Here is an 18112-nt window from a genome sequence, read left to right on the forward strand (position 1 = left end):
AGAAGTATTTGGAGAGAATTTACAAAAAAAAACAAAAGAATTTAGATATAGATAATGTAGAGATAGAGAAGAGAAAACGTAAAGAGAATGCGAAGAAAATCCAGAAAATCTAAAGTTTAACTAAACTTCCAAGTTGTCCGATAAAGTGGCTGTAAGTAAACAGTTAGGAGGGTATCTATTCCAAGGAGGAGAAGAAAGAGAAGAATCTAAAGCCTCTAATTATTAAAACAAAAAAATATATACATCTAGAAAAATTCGAGAGAATAAACAAATGAAGAAAAAGAGAAACAAAAATTTTTAATGAAAGGAATCTATCTAATGAAATCGAAGAATCTAAAGAGAATTTAGATAGAGAGAATGTAAAAATAGTAAAGAGAGAACGTAAAGAAAATCCGAAGAAGAATCCAGAAAATCGCAACAGAAGTATAATTTCTTTAGAGTTTAGACGACAATTTTCCACTAAATATTTGTTTTCTTCTATTATTTCAACTTTGACTAGAAAATTTTCAGTTTGATTCTGAATTTTGCCCTTCAGCAAATCTTCGCCTTTCAGCAACTGTCCATCGATTTTCCGCTTTGATTAGCATTTGCAGTTGCATGTTCCATCCGCTAGCGCCGTTGCATAAATAACGTGGTCCTTTGGCGTTTTTGTGCCGTTTTAATGTCGCTCTTGGGGTCCGAAGGCACCGTCTCGGAATCCGGTGCGCCGCTTAATCCCGTTGACCAGCGGCGGCGGTAACGGCGTCGTCCGGGAGATGGATGTCGGTCGGCGGACGGCCCCAGGGAACGACGTTGTTGTAATTTCACGGTGCCGTGCATCTCAAACCCTGTATGTGCCCACGACCCGTTCCCTCTACGAAACGTACATTCAAAGCACTCAAAGGCGCGGATTACTGATTTGTTTCAATTATACATGCATACGGTAAGCTGTGGCCGGCCGGGGGGCGTCTTGGAGGCGGCGCCCACCGACGGATAATCGATTAATGATGTGCTGGAGGCGGCAAATGTGGACGGACAAAATCAGAATCTGCATTTAGGTGAATTTGAGACACGATCGAATTTGTTGCGTTCTTAATTCAGTTCGATGGCTCATACGCGATAATTCATTGCGCCGCCAGCGCCGCCGCCACGTCTCTTTCGTTATTTTGCTTAATGACAAATGAATGTAATAAGGGAGTCACGCGCGGCCAGTCGATGAAAAGAGAAATGGATCGGAAGTGGAGTGGCTCTGAGTCCACCCTGCAGTCGATCCAACTCAGCAGGTGGCTGATGAAAGTACTCCCGTCAACATAATTATATTTCTTTGCTTCCATTCGATTCACAACACTTTTAATTACGCCCAACTTAAAAAGGGTCTTAATTTGTCCAAACCCCTCTTTGCAACCCCTTTTTTACCACGTAGAATTCGCCTCTTTCTACCGTGACTCATCGAGAAAAATCAAGCCACTCGCAGCAAATTAAACGTAAAGTTATGACGTGCCCTCTTGCTTTATGACAGGCGTAAATGTTACACGAAAATGGATTTTGCGCCTTATTGGACTTAAAAATTCGAACTTGGTCAGTGGGTTCGTGATGGTAGCGCTTTCTAAGGAGTGGAGCAGGGTCGGAGCTATTAATTATTGTGACGAGGGAAATCCGAGCAAACGCCACGTTTGGACGAGTTTCTTTGATTATTGAACACCAAATTCCAAGACAAAATCAAAACTTGACAGTCCCCAAAACAAACACACTTCTTTTTAATTAAAATTTAATTATTCACTATGAAAATCGTTGATAATTACGCAAATCATTTAATCAATTACTGTCAGGAAGTCAACGATTTGAAAACGAAGAAATTGGGGTGACTGACCGGATTCACGATCCGGCTGCATTTCCAGACTTGTGCCCATTTTTCCGAAAATTCCAATCATGACAGCGCGATTACTTGGATTACCAACAGATGCAAATGTGTCATGATGTAACCTCATTTAGTTCAGTGCCTCATTTAAATACAAAAATCGTTAAGATAATCGTAAACCTAAATTAATTACACCCGTGCTAGTCCTATCATGATTAAAATTATTAATTTCTTCCGAGCGCGTAGAAAATCGCGCTGCGAAAGAATCGGGACCTAAATGGCGCTCTGCGGGTCACCAACGTTGAGATCCCAATCTATGCGATTTCCGCTGGAAAATTTAAAACAGCGCATCTATTACTGCTTTCAATAACATCGCTAAAACTATATCAATTTCGTGTCGAAGCGGTGCTATCGATTTGAAATGAGTTATTAGTGAGTTTATCGCGAACGGTCGCTGGAAGAAACATCCTAAAATCCAGCTCTGCTGCGTTTTTTGTCATCGCAATTTACCGGCATTGAATTTTTTTACGTGGCGCTTTGTAGCATTGCAATTAATAACAAAATGTTTATGTCCGCTTTAAATTGCGACGTCTGTGCGTCGCAAATTCCGAACGTGTCAATAGTGTGCATACGTGAAAGTCGAGTTTTATAAATTTCCGCGGCCGCAATGAAACGGACATAACGAGAAATAAATATTGGAGTTATTACAGCTTCGAAAATTATTGTCTGTTTTCATTTAATTTAAGTAGAACAAAGACTAGTCGACCGATCGACAATTTTTGAAATTGCGGAATGTTTTATTTATGGCGCGGCGGTGTTTGTCGAGCGGATTGAAAACAAAAACGGATGGAACTGGAGATAAAACAAAAAATTCGTGTTGTGTCCATACGTAATGAAGCTGCGGATAGTGGATTTCTGTCGTAGTGTTGCTAGTTCATTACGGGAAAAATACTTTTTTTTTAATGAATAATATAACTGGAATTGATCAAACGCAAAACGACGAATGGAGCCTGTGGGCGGCGGCATGTGGAATTATAGGCGAACTCTTTGTTTAGAACCGAATTCAAAAGGTACAAATTGGGGACTTGAAAGTTTCATCAACGAAAAAACAAGAGACGATTTTTTAAGCGCAACCAAAATTTTTTCTGAATGTAATTAACACTTTTTATTGAGTTAATTTTGTGCATAGGAAAGAAAAATCGCGCCCCTCCCCTTTAAGAAAGCTCATGTTTAAAGCTGTAAACAAGTCAGCTCGAAACTTCTATCAACTCACGAAAATGAGTCGCGTCTTAGATAAGCTCGCCTCAGCCAACCCCGACCCCGGCAAAAAATCCACCATCAACAGGTGTTGTGAGCCGCCCCCACATCCCTCGCATTTCCACCACCGCCATGTTCAATTCGTCTATTTCTAAAGCCCACATTACCGAGCAGATTTAATATTAGCGCAAAGCCAGTTGAATTGCAACATTGTAGATTAGTCCGTGTTTACTCGGGGAATAAGTCGGCGCCGCCCCTCGGAATTTATGGTCAAGTGACGGCCATAAAGCACCTTTGATGCTCGTTGTTCTGCTGCCGGAAAGACGCTTAAATTAACACAAAGCGTAGATTTTCGGGCCTGCTGTTGGCATTGCGAGAGATTTTTTCTACGGCGGCGGCGGTGGAGAAGAGAAGCCACTGGCCATCTGAGGGTTGTTGTGAGCATCTAGCAACCGATATTGATTCGAGCTGACTCTATTAGATGAGTTCATATTGTAAGTTTGCAACTTAGACGTTGCTTTGGGCGGTCGTATTGTTCGAAAACCTGATACGTTGCGCCGACTTTCCTGCGGAAGCCAAAACGGAAATGCAGAAGGAGAAAAGACCACGGCTGGACGGACGGAAAAATTACATACTTGGATTGGACTTAATTATTATTTGTAATTTTGCTTACTGGCTCATACAGCTATCGAAAAATACATTTCCTTGCCATACCAACACGGTTTCAGAGTTTTTTCTTAAATTCGTTTTGCTTCAGATACTTCAGATTCTCAGATTTTTTGAAAGTATTGCTTTCAGAACTTCGATTTCACTGCACTTCTTCTACTTGTTTTATAAAAAAATCCAAAACATCTCCAGTAGACTCTCGATAATTTAAAGTATTTCCCTGGTCCTCTCGATTTCTCTTGATAAATTGAAAATTTTCAATGTATTTTGGTTCCCTCGTCTTTAATTTGAAGTAAAATCGAGAACTTTTTTCCCGCCAACACTCTATAATTTGAATTTTTCCCTCCCGAACTCTCGTTAATTTGAAGTCCTTTGCGTGGGCGTACAAGAAAAACAGAAAACTTCTGAAAAGCCATTTTTAAAAAATGCATTGCAGCTTTAAAATCAGATTTTACATTTTTTTGACTTATGTCTTTTAATAAAGGGTTCTTGGAAGTTTCGTCGTAACATAAATCTGCTTCACCAGAAGATTAATAGCTTACAAAATATAAGTTTTACGATATAAAAGTGGAGTTAGTGGATTTTACGCTCTCTTCTCTAATTGGTTTGTCAAAATTACAATTTATTCCCAAACACCAAATTTTGTCAAAAAATGCTGACGCGCGTTTCGATAGCAATGCTATCATCATCAGAGCGATGATTAAACTAATTGGTTTGTTTATTCTGACTATTGTCTGTTTGCCTTTAAACTCTCGTTTATTTGAATTTTTTCTTGTCTTTCTCTCGATTATTGGAATCACACTATATTTTGAACTCTCGATATTTCAAACTTTTTTTAAATTAAAGAATCTCGAATACCTCTTAGCAGATTTTCAGACATTTTGGACCTCTTTGACTCTTTGCAGTCTTAAAATTATTAATTTTGTTAATATTACCAAACAAGCTCTAATAGCAATTAGATACCAAGGGAGAGAGGACACTTTTCTGGCTCGAGCAATATTATTTCCCGACACCCGAAAGATCGAAGGAAATTTGAAAGTTTAAAGCTAGAAATGTCTTCTCTAATATAGGCAACCCAAAATACGCTTTTCTCATCTACTTGGCGGTGAGAAATTTAATTTCACAGTTCATAAGCAGACGAACAAATTAACCTAGTGGTGAAAAAAAATACATATTTGTCCTCTCGATTTTCCGAATATTCTTGAAAAACTCAACACTATCAATACCGCAAGCACTCCTACAAAGTGTGCTCAACTTTAAAGTAATTGCTCAAAATAAGACCCCTCAATTCATCTCTGACATTTGCGAAATATGAATAGGTTGCTTACTAATGTTGTGGAATCATTATTCATTTTCATGGGCTTACAGAAATCTGGTGAATGTATAGGATCCGTACAATTTTCTAATCAACCTTTGAATTTCATGCACCAGTAAGTAAAGCTTGGTCATCTAAACAGAGCATATTTCCCACTGGATTTTCGAGTATTTTCACACCTAAACCGCAAAGTTACAGTAATAGATAAAAACGAATAAGAGGGGAGTTTCATCAATTTTTTGGTAAAAACTGGAAGTGGTTCCAAGAAGGATAACAACGAGTCTCTGCCATTAACACCCAATTGCCACATCGCTCTTACGCAATTTCTTGTAATTTCATTAAATAAGTGAAAGTCATACCGAGTATTTACTTGAATAATTAGAAAGACTTCACATGCTGGGGATGACAGTCGGAGCTGCCAACCCAAATTTTTCACCAAGGCCTGCATGTTTCAACTCCTGCAATAACTGCACAAATTCGTGCAGGTGCGCTGAATTAGAATTACTCTACGTCTTTATAAGATTTCGCAGTTGATAGCAACACGCTCGGTACCGACAATAAATTCGGTTAGTTGGTACAATTAGTCACTTGAATGAAATTTATTCACGTTGAAGTTGTGTGTTCCTGTATGGTAAATACCGTATTAAAACTAATAGAACGCAATTATATTCATTACATTATTAATATTAATGTTTGTATTTGAAGCGCTGACAATGTTTTAATTGTTGACTGGAATTTGTTGGAATAACAAAGGAGCGCAAGAGCTGTTAAAGATGTTCCAAATATTAGAAATGAAATCTAATTATTTGATAGAACGCATATGGTTGAGGTGCCCCAATTTTGTTCACTTGGAGCGTGAAATACAACGTCCAAGTCCAACAAAAAGATTACAGCGGTGAGTGTAAACACCCGCTAATAAATTATAAATGTTTTGACGTATGACGTAACTTGAAAATTGATCTATTGTACTTTCTGTATCCTGATTACTCCAACCAGTTTTCAGTAGGCGTTAATGCGATTTAAATTAATTAAATACATTAAAACGTGGATAATTAATAAGACCGTCCAGAGAAAGAATTTAAACAATCAATGGACCCGCTAGAGCGCCCTGAGGAGCAGCGTTGCAACAAAACTGATGTCTCAAGCTTCGTTGACAGTTTCATCATTCCTCGTCCTTTGTGCAAGTGACGACTTCCTCGCATATTCCTGCATAAACAAACGCCCAGCGAGAGTTCTTAAGATTCATGTCATTATAATGAGGTAACGAGTCGTTTCAGGTTTAATTATCTCCAATCGTTGGTAACGAGAGCAACATGCACCGATCCATATTAAAATTCAGTAACTTTCTTCTTCCTTAAAGTCCCGTTTGAGCAATAAAAAACTCCGGATTTTTTCCACTTAAACCTAATGGGTTGTTTACTGTAACTTTGCTTAATGAAAAACCACAAAGTTGTAAGATGATGAAATTAGAAATCCAATGGAGTCATATCAGCGATAATTACTATTAATCAGTTCGCGGGAAAGGAGGTGTCGATGTGAGAAAATGCGTAAACATATGCACTAGAATTTTCATCGCTTACCTCATCTTTCACGCTCAGGTTGGAAGGAGCAGGAGTTTGAAGAATCGGTGCCGCTGTGGGGCCTAACATGTCGCTGCTGTCTTCTTCGACACTCCCTTCTGCCATGTCAGCCTCGCATCCTGATTCCTCTGGAAAAAAGAACGATTCATTAATACGAGTAATTGCGTGGAAATGACAAGTTTCTAAACTAAAATGTGTAATTAGCACGTAATGTGTGTTGTGAGGGAACGCTAATGGCGGGAAGTGGCACTTTTCATACAGATTTAATCATTGTCATTGATGGGCATTGTTCTTAAGCATAGACAGCGATGATTAAATATAATCGAACAGGACAGAAGTATTTTTAGCTAGAGATTCGGTTGCAGAAAGAATGGTAATTTAAAAGTAACATGATCAAGTTATAATCAAACAAACAGGTCAGGTGTTAGCACTGACATAATCTACGGCCACCGTCTGACATGACATGACAGTTTATGATAAAATGCCTAAGCTGGATACAACTTTAATGATATTTAATTTAAAAACACTTCCTTCTGAATCAAAAAAAATGTAGAAAAAATATCTTTTGAATAATTGTCAGTCCTTTAGTGTAATAAAACTTTTCGATTCCAAAAAATTAAAATCTTTAAAATTTGTATCTTTTGCTCTACAGTTTTTCAATTTGGTGGAGTTTATAAACAACTAAAAAATAGTAACCTTCCCAAATTTCATTGCTGTAACACTAAAATTACTAAAATTACGAATTTTAATAAAGAATGTCGGAAATTTTTGTTTGGCCTTAAAAATAAAAATTTCTATAATTTGTGTCTTTCGCTCTACAGTTTTATACTTTAGTAGAGTTAATCGACGACTCAAAAATGAGCTTTTAAAATTTTTTGCTTGGTATTAAAAATAAAAATTTCAACATATGTTTTTTGGTCTACAATTTTGCAATTTGGTAGAGTTAATAGATTACTCAAAAATTATAACGGCCCCAAATTTCATAGCTGTAATACTAAAACTACCAGAACTACGAATTTTAGTGCATGATTTCGAAAATTTTTGCTTGGTATTGAAAATAAAAATTTCCAAATTTTGTGTCTTTTGCTCTACAATTGTGTAATTTGGTCGAATTAATAGATTACTCAAAGATAGTAACGTCCTCTAATTTCGTTGCTGTACTACCAAAATTACCAGAAGTACGAATTTAAGTGCATGATTTCGAAAATTTTTGCTTAGTCTTAAAAATAAAAATTATAAAATTTGTGTCTTTTACTTTACAATTTTGCAATTTGGGACACTTAATAGACGGCTCAAAGATAGTAACCTTCCCAAATTTCATGGCTGTAACACTAAAACTACCAAAAGTACAAACTTTAGTGAAAATTTCAAAAATTTTTGCTTTGTGTTAGGAACAAAAATTTCTAAAATTTGTGCCTTTTGGTCTACAATTTTGAAATTTGGTAGAGTTAATAGACTACTCAAAAATAGTACCGTCCACTAATTTCGTTGCTGTAACACTAAAATTACTAGAAGTACAAACTTTAGTGAAGAATTTCGAAAATCTTTGCTTGGTGTAATAAACAAAAATTTCTAAAATTTGTGCCTTTTGGTCTACAATTTTGTAATTTGGTAAAGTTAATAGACTACTCAAAAGTAATAGCGTCTCCTAATTTCATGGCTGCAATACTAAAAGTACCAGAACTACGATTTTTAGTGCATGATTTCGAAAATTTTTGCTTGGTTTTGAAAACAAAAATTTACAAAATTTGTGTTTTTCGCTCTACAATTTCGCAATTTGTTGAAGTTAATAGGCGATTCAAAAATAGTAACCTCCCCAAATTTCATTGCCGTAGCACCAAAATTACTAGAAGTACGAATTTTAGTGAAGAATTTCAAAAATGTTTGCTTACTCTTGAAAATAAAAATTTCCAAAATTTGTGTCTTTCGCTCTATAATTTTGCAATTTGGTAGAGTTAATAAACGACTCAAAAATAGTAACTTCCCTAAATGTCGTTGCTGTAACACTAAAATTAACAAAATTACGAATTTTAGTAAAGAAAAAAATAGGAAATTTTTTGTTTGGTCTTGAAAATAAAAATTTCTATAATTTGTGTCTTTAGCTCTACAATTTTGCAATTTTCTAGAGTTAGTAGACGACTCAAAAATAGTAACCTCCAAAAATTTCATTGCTGTAACATTAAAATTACCAGAAGTACTAATTGTAGTGAAGAATTGCGAAAACTTTTGCTTGGTTTTGAAAATAAAAAATTCTAAAATTTGTATCTTTCGCTCTACAATTTTGCAATTTGGGAGACTAAACGACACAAAAATAGTAACCTCCCCACATTTCATTGTTGTTGCAATAAAATGAAGAGGATGTCAAACATTTTTGCTTGGTCTTAAAAACAAAACTTTTGTTCCACAAAAAACTGTTAGTTTCTTATCCAAATCACTTTTTTTGATCTTTTGATGTTCTTACGTAAAATTAATACAAGATTAGAAAATTAAGTTTCCACAGCAATCAAAAAATAATATTGCAATCAAAAAATTTTTAAATGAAAAGTACAACAAAAAATCATTGGTAAACATCACATTGACCTATTCACACCTTCCGGCATTAGCTTGTTTAGATTTCATTTTTTTTTTTAAACAGAGACTGAAATGCAAGAATGTCTAAAGAATGATTGTTAATTTAAAATGTGACAATGATAACTCATCATACCAAGAATATCTAATAAATTAATAGGTGATCAAGCAAATTCCCTCTGTACACAAACTGTGATGGTACAGTAATAGGTAATATGTAGTTTACGAGAGAATGATTGACTTAGATTAAGAGCAGCATGGGCCCCCAGTCTGACCCTTGCGGAACTTACTGGTGCCATTAGTCTAAAACTGGTAGATATTAATTACATTAGATCCTTTGTTTAAACTGACCACTTATTAATTTCCTGCTATAAAAGTCTACTCAGTGGTGTCGAACCGGAACAAGCAACACAATTACACGAAAAACCGTTCTTAATACTAAAATTTGCACCCAAGATCTTTTTTACGACCGCAGTAAATTTTTCAGATTAAATGTACGTCAATTAAGTTCCACATAATAAATTAGTTTGACTTTTACACCACTGTGTTCTCTTTCCGCTTTCTTTAAAGCACGAAAAGGACAAGAAATAGAATAGGTCATATAGGAGACACTTGAGACAAACAAAATTCCCGCGAGGCAAACGTTAAAAAATAATTATGCTCGATGACTCAGTCCTCTCATAAAATGTTAATACGAGTAGTTTGTAAATAAATTAAATAAATAATCAAGGTTTCACATCGTTGTCGCCACATTTGTGTTGAAGCATTTTCCCGTTTTGAATGAAACTGAGTTGTTTGCACTAGAATTTTCATTTTGCTCACATTAAAACTAGAGAATTAATGGCCGCTTATCACCGTAATATGTAGAAAACCTCAAGTAAAATGCAAATGTAAACTTTAGCTGCAATAAATGTAATTAGCTTGCGTACTTAATACCATGATGCACATGCACAAAATCTCATCAAGGATTAATGAAATCTCTTCATGTGGGTTCAAAAATTTTTAACGAAACGGAGGTCGCGTTAATTAGTGGTTGTAGGTAAATAATGAATGAGCAAATAATCTAAGATCTCTACAAAGGTCATTAATAAAAACGTGAAAAAATTTCGAAGCGATGACATTTAACCTAATTAATATTAATGGTGATTTTTCTATTGCGTTTTTAGGGAAGTACCTACACATTTCGTTTTGTTCGTGGTTCGGTTTTTCCGATCATTAATATGCACTCTCAAACACGTAATGAGCAAATTTAATTAATAATTAAAAACAGTGATGTGTAATTTCGGTCCCGATTTCCAACATATGTCAAACTTCAAAATTCAAGATAAATTTGGCTGTCACTGAAGAAATAATTACCAACATTAAAGTAATTCATTAGCATACTAAATAGGTGACTGCTGAATTTATAAGTACAATAAAAACAGCTCAAATTTTATTAGTCTACACATGGTCTATCCATAAAAAGAAAATTAATGTCTCCAATAGCATTCCAACAACTGATCGGATCAATTATTTTAGATAATGACATTCTTATTTTAAGAAAACATGCTCATGTTTAATTATTGCAAAAATTCAACCTACACGAGAAAATAGACCGGTTTTATTAAATTACAAACTGCTGCTACAAAAAGATGTAAAATGTATAATTGATAAGTAACAAGGAGCAATTATTTCCTCGTTGAAGCGTGAAGCTCGCGCAGTGGTCTGCAGAAATACTCTTCTAGCTAAATTATCGCTAGTTCTTCGATCCTCCAGAGTTGCCGAATTTTTCTCTACTTTTTGGTTCGATTTTTTATTCAGTCTGAATTTTTAATTCTTTACAAAGAGCGAGAGTATTCCGCAATGTTTATTAGTAGACTTGAGTCCGCGTTAAATTAAAACTTTGGATTAAAGTTGTGAGTAATTGTTGGTAAATTTGCTTGCACGCGTTAAATACATTTAAAAACTACTCCAATGTTGTTCAATTTGGAATAATTAAGGTCTTGTGTTTGTCTTAAGTTTGTTTATTTTTCAACTAATTAAAGCAGTAAATTTTAATCGTTTTGCAGAATTTAGTTATTAACTTACGTGAGGACACTTTTCCTAGTAATAAAGTTTCTTTACAGGTGCGGCTTGGAAAATATTTCAGTTTATTTTATGGTAGAAGTAACACTACTACTAAAAAGGAATAAACACCTTCTGCTACACCAGAGTCGCGGAAATCGCCGTGGCCAATAAAGTCGGAAAAGTTTCACGTGGTGTTAAGATCGCCCAAAACGGACCTTATCGTCAAAGAAGCCTCCATCCGCATCCACAAATGTGTGTCGGTCACTCACCCAACATTCTGCAGCTTGGTCTTAATTGCATTAGCATGACCCCACCCACCGATGCATATTAATAAAACACGCTGCCACTGATTTATCGGCGAGGTCGTAAAACGTAAACGTGCCTCTTTAAAGTCGCAGAACGGTATCGTGGATAATTCCCGCGGTCCGGTCCTTAACTCCATAAGGAGTCAGATCAATTATGTAAGAACAAGGGAGGTTGTACAAAGTGAAAAAAAAATCCGATGGGGGGCTTGTTTGAATACCAGTCCACCAAATCTCGACGCTATTGTTAAGGGTCACGCATGGGACGGGTGGCACGCGCTCGGATGATTCTGAAAGAATAATAAGGAAGCCAAGGGTTAATTTGTAGGGGGTGTCTGGGGCGATTACACGATGTGTGGAAGTGGCGGTGCTTGGAATTGTGGGAATTGGACAAGAGGTTGAAGTGCTCGGGGTGAGAATGACGTGGAGCTCACGTTTTCATGCATTTACATGTAATAAGAGTTTGAAGAAAAATTTCCAACATCTCGAACAAAAATATTAATAAAAATATCATTAGCGCTAATATTCTAAAACTGTCACGACTCCTCAAGTGTTACAAGGATTATTTTCACATATAAACAGCTTAATTAATTTGTAATTTAGACGCCACAATGATGTTGTAATACGGCTGCTTACCGCGTCTTAAGGATTTTGTTGGTGGTGGATTCGTTTTGATAAATATTTTTCGAACCCGTTTCTTAAATATTTGGAGGCACGTAAAAGAATAAGTAATTAAAAATATGCGCACCAAGGAAATATTTTCGTATTTTTGGATTTTTAAAAAATGCATCATTTAGTTAGGTTTTCTTTTTCTTCTCATTTATTTGCGATTATTTCTTATTTGAATTTACGAAATTTCTTGTACCTATTCATTCTTTTAGGTCTTTTGAGTTTGCATCCTTTTAATCCCTTATTTTTGTTAAATATTGTATTCTTTAAAATCTTCTTTGATTCTGCTTTTGATTTCCCAGCATTTTTGTCACCGAACGTATTGATAGAAAGCTTTGTGTCCTAATTTCCTTTTTTATCGGAGAATCAGTTAGTTTTCTTAAGGTTTAGTTTTGATACTAATTGAAACGAAATATTGATAAACAAAAAATATTGATAAAAAATAGATGAGAGTTGAGTTAAATGTTACTTTTTCAGTGATTGAATTGGTACATACTTGTTACTTTTGACATTGCAGCTGACAACCATTTGACAGCTGTCTGTACGAATCTATCAAAGATATACCCACAAATTAATTTGCAATGCTGACTCGATTACAAACAATAATGATCACACGATATAAGTAAACCGTGTTTCGAAATGATTTTCATCTAGTTACCTTTGGAACGTATTTTTTTTGTGCCGCTCGCATTGTACTGTGTTTAAACTAGTTCTGACACTTTGTTCTGCCAATAATGTCACTTGTGAAATGTCAAAATCGCCATAGGGAAAAAAGCTAAACATGAAACACAAAAATTAAGCAGAGGTTGAGTCAGTTTTATCCCTTCAGAGATCTAGCTGGCCTAGATCAGGTCTAAATCAGTAATTTTTGAAAATTATTTTAGGATTATGTCACCAACACTCCAATTATTTTAGTAAGGCAGAAATTTTTAATTTGTACAAAAAATCATATACGACTAGACGAAATTTTTTTGAAACACGCTGTATTAATATGGTCGGACCAGCAGAATGTAAAAACCAATAAAATCAAAGTTGGGACCAAAACAAAGGCACAGGTTAATCGAAAAGAAAAATATTGGATAGAATTAAGAAAGGGACGAAACACTGTCTTTATAAAGATCCTTGAATTTTTTCCTTTCTAGTAGATTATTTTTTTTAACTTTTTTTTTATTCATTCACCCGATTTTTTTAAGATTCAGTTCTTATTCTTGTGAAATTTTAAGACTTACAGATTTTTCGATATTTGTTTTGATTCCTTAAGGATTTTCTTGTTCTTGTGACTTCTTTTAGATAGTTTGGATTCCTTTCTTTCTTTGGATTCTTAAATTATAAAGTTATAAGACATTCAACTACTTTAGATTTTAAAATGATATCCCTTAGAATTCTAATAAAAATCAAAAGTTTAAGCGTCTTGTTAAACACTCAAATTCAGTTCATTGTCAAACTCTGACGTTTACTTTAATATTTTCAGATTCTCAGACTGTTATGGCAATGAATATGTATTTTTTTAGAGATTTGGTCCGTTTTAAAAAGCCATTGCCGCCTCCTCGTTCAAATCCACGGTGCAATGAAAGAGTTAATTGTACTTTCCTAAATAATTAAAGTTAATTATTTGAAAAGCATAAAAATTGTATTCAGAGATGTGTAAATTAGGAATAATTTAGATAAGTTATTTTAAGGTTTAATAATTGTAGAAAGTATCTTAAATAAAAAATAAAACGAGATAACAATTAGTGTAATTATCAGATCAGTAGCGTAGTAATGTAAAATGATAATAATAATCATGCAATAAAAAAGTCGTTCGATTGATGTGAGTTATTTTGAATCTCCACAAGCGCGTCCGTAATTAAGATAAGTAGCTAATAATAACTCTAAAACTTAATTGAATAATCATAATGGAACAAGTCGAGTTTTTTCCACGCATGTTTACCCACCTTTGAGATAATTTCATCTTCTGGGCGCATTAAAGCGTCGTAGGAACAAGTTTAAGAAACAGATTTACCAATAATTCCTCGTGAACGTTCTGTAATTTCCACGAAGATTTAATAAATGGTTTTGTTATAAATACGCAATAATAAGGGGCTCCGAACAGGAACCCGCACAACGACTCCAAGTAATTACGTTGAAATGTCGACCGAATTTTTTTCTCTTTGCTTTAATTGTGATTATATATCGCATGATTTACAAGTATATTGCATGTAAATAGTTTCGTTTTGCACCGTTTAAGCTCCCCTATCTACTGGAATTTATTAAATTTCAATCGGCGCGTTCGAGCTTCGTTATTATAAATCGCAATTTATATCGGCAGCGGTGTCAAATTTATGTCGCATTCCTGATTGACGCGGACGGTGTGTTATCTTGTACATTAATTACTTGGGTGGAACTTAATTTACAATTATAGCAGTTCTTAGTCGAGACAAAGCACTTTCATTATTGCAGCGCGCTGCGTATCCTGTTCTATAAATCGTCGACATGAGGACATTTTTGACCGCTTTTCAACAGCTAAAACTGCGGAAATACGACTGCCAGCCATAATTATACTCGAATTTGTTTTACTTTTCAAAAAAAAAAAACAAAATACACAGCTCGAGGTGCATAAATAACGATAATGATCAATGCTTCTTTGAAATGAAGATGCAAGATGCCCATAATGCTACTTTCATGTTTTATCGGTGCTGTAACACCTACAAGTCGTGCTGTAATTTTCTATTGTTTTGGATACATGTTGATTGTAGTTTTGCACGATGTTCTCACCTCGTACAAGTGAGATAATAAATGTTTTTGTCGCTAATTTTAATTATCCTTAAATTAGAATCAAAGAAAATGGAAAGACCTACCGCTGATCACTGAAAGATGTTTTGTTTGATTAACTTTTATCCAGAAAAACTGGGAAGAACGTGACAAAAACGACGATATTTGGACGAAAAGAATGCAGAACCAATAAGTAAGAAGTTCTCCGCTTTCAAATATTTAATTATTGGTAACGATTATATCATAGATCTGTGCAAATAAAATGAATACCAAACAAACCCAAATAAAATTTAGATTTTTGTAAATACAATATAATAAATAATAACAATAAGTATAGAAGAAATATGGATATTTTGATTACAAAATTAATGATGAAATTAAATAACAGTAAATTTAATTATTTTAGCGAATTTTTGTTGTGCACAAGTTGGTAAACTACTTTGTTTAATAAAATAACATGTTTTTGTCATATTGAAAAGCTACCATTGGTAAAAATCTTTTAATTTATTAAATAAACATCTGAAATGAACGAATTTGGCGGTTTAGCACGTTTTCACAATACCGAAAATGGAGCACAGACTAATTGAGCAACTTTTAAGTTATTAAATCCTCAGAAAAACCAAGATTAGGTGAATCAAACGAAATTGAATTAAGCCCACTCACATGAATTTGCAAGCGAATTTTAAAAATGTAATAATCAAAAATAGCTACCATTAATACCAAGCGTTTGTCGAAATTTCCATGGAATTTCCATCCCAAGCGAACTTTTTAAAATACCATTCACACACAAAAAAACGAAACATTAAAAACAGCTCCCAATCGTACTTTCAGATATCGATAACAATTATCGGCTCGAAAACAAACGAACACGACAGCAAGTGAAAACCTTTCCGGAAAACTGCACCGATTCAATTGGAGCTTTCAGGAATGCGAAAGTTTGCGAAAAGTTTTGAAATAAAAGTCGTGTAAAATAAAGTTGGAGATATATCGGAGCGTGCGCTTTGACCCACTGAAAAGAAATGCGGTAGGCGCGACGGAGTCGAGCTTTTCCTCCAAAGCTCCGCTTTGTTCAAGCAACAAGACGATTGATGGAAATTAACAGTTTTTTTTAAACAAAAACGATTTACATTCGAACCAATTAAATATAACATGAAAAGTATATTTATGTGAGTAATGTGGTTTTTCATACGTCGTGTTTGACATTATCTCAATTAAAAACTTGTCGTAAAACAACATGAAATATGTTCAGGACAGGTTTTAAATAATGAATGGGAAGTATCAAAGCGCGTTTGGATAAATATACAGAGGGAAAAATGATGACGCCGGTAAGGCAAAATTGGTGGAGGCGCCGAATTTTTTTAATGCGAATTTTTGTATTACGACCTAGTCTAAACCAAGTCTTGGAATTTAGGTGCAGCTCACTGACAACTCTTCAGGTCAAAAACTGATACAGTTCCAACCAGTTGTGGGTGCAGATAAGATTTTTTGTATCATAAAAAGACGAACGTAATAACTCGTTATTAAATTAAGTATGGAACGGTTCACCAGTTGGATAAGTAAGTTATAAAGTTTTCAAAAGTTTGATGGCTCGTGATTAACTTTGTTCTATGGGATTACGGCGTTAGTTTTTTGTAAAAAAGTGTGTGTTCAACAATACAGTTGATCCTCTTTGTCATAAAAACGTTTGAAGAACCTCCAGTTGTTTGTCTCGAGCATCATTTCAGATTGTAGTAATATAAAGCATCCCAAAACTCACGTTTTAGCTCTTTTTTATAATAAAAGGTATCTAATAACTGTGCAAATTAACTCCGTTTGTTTGGTTGTAAAGATTCTACTCTATTTAATTCATTCCAGTTTGCAGCTCAAAGACTCGGGGTTTAACCCAAAGTTATGAACAAAATATTATAATTTCATTAGTGAGATAAAAAACAAAACAATGGTGTTAATCTTTTGTGAAAATTACCATATTGTTTAAATTAAAATTAATAATGTTCAATGAATTTTTTGGATTTTATCGTTGTGGTTGGAGAAGCCCCACATGAAATCGTACGTGTTCCGTCGCCCCTCCTCCTCCGTTTTTTCGCCGTGGAGGAGTCGTACCGTCTCAGCAGACGACCTTGACGCTCGCGACGCCTTTCGTCGCTTCCTATGATTCGCTGAAAGTGAGAGCCGCGTCCTCCCGTAGCACGTGCGACACGCTCCATCACGTGCTCCTAGGTTAGTTAACAGGAACGTCTTCGGGAGGAAAAAGCGAATTTTTGTATGGGGGCGCCCCCGCGCTAATTACTGCACTGTATCGATCCGAGAAACTAATAGCTTGGTTATTAATAAGTATTCGTACGTGTGCGTGGGTTCGAGTGACACGAAAAAAAAATAACGTGGTGGAATGGTTGCGTATGTTAATTCGTGATTCATACCTTATTAAAAGATTTGATTGGAGGCGATGATTCACGTCTTAGGAGGAATCAGTCGTATCACCTACCGGAAGTGAAACTGTATAGTTGGCGGCCCTGTTCACTGTCCTTTTGGCATGTCAGGGTGGCCACTCACCACGTGATCACTGCGCGCGAAGTAACTTAACATGTGCAACTATAACACTGGCGCTGTCTGGCGGCGTTAACGGAGTCGAGTTGGCTACTGGCGCTAAACAAGCGAGTCTCAGCCAGCGCACACTTCGACTTACCCCTACCGTCGGCTGGGTATCCCCCATGAGTTAAACCCTATCTACGTCGGTTCGGCCACGCATGAGCAAAGATTGTAATTAGATTCGTAATGTCCAGTTCGTTATTTCGGTGGAGATGGGGGAGGGTGCAAGGAGGATGAAACGATGGGGGAGACAGAGAGAGATGAAGACTTGATAGTTAATCCCCCGATGTTTGGGGCATAATGATTGCGATATTTTAGGATGGAGTTACAGAGTTTGAGACGTAATGGCCTTTTTGATTGGGGAAAAATTGATGACGGTTCAAATGTTAAGTGGTAAAGTGGGGGTAGTGAACACGATTCTACTAATGCTAAAATGCAACACTCAATAGTTGACGGTGAGCTTTTCAGAACCCAATAAATTCAAGCTTCTGAAATAAAACTGAAAAAAGCGTCTCAAGCTGTCAACAACGAACTC

The 18112-nt window shown here is 35.5% G+C and overlaps 1 protein-coding gene across 5 annotated transcripts in view; it reads right to left on the minus strand.

Moving 5' to 3' along the window:
- Positions 1-17706, minus strand: part of pdm3 (POU-domain protein pdm3) — a 45582-nt gene extending 27876 nt beyond the window's left edge. For 4 of the 5 annotated variants that reach the window (XM_088045887.1, XM_088045889.1, XM_088045888.1 and 1 more), the window contains exons 1-2: positions 17409-17706; positions 6656-6783 (exon numbers count right to left, since the gene is read on the minus strand). In XM_088045887.1, coding sequence (XP_087902013.1) covers positions 6656-6760 — 105 coding nt within the window. In that variant the 5' untranslated portion in view covers positions 6761-6783; positions 17409-17706. The remainder of the gene's footprint in view (positions 1-6655; positions 6784-17408) is intronic. The other variant, XM_088045886.1, reaches the window with a different exon arrangement.
- Between the last annotated feature and the right edge of the window lie 406 nt (positions 17707-18112).

Source organism: Gnatocerus cornutus, chromosome 9 (genome assembly GCF_029298725.1).
Source record: "Gnatocerus cornutus isolate USDA-ARS CGAHR chromosome 9, icGnaCorn1.1, whole genome shotgun sequence".
Classification (NCBI taxonomy): Eukaryota; Metazoa; Arthropoda; class Insecta; order Coleoptera; family Tenebrionidae; genus Gnatocerus; species Gnatocerus cornutus.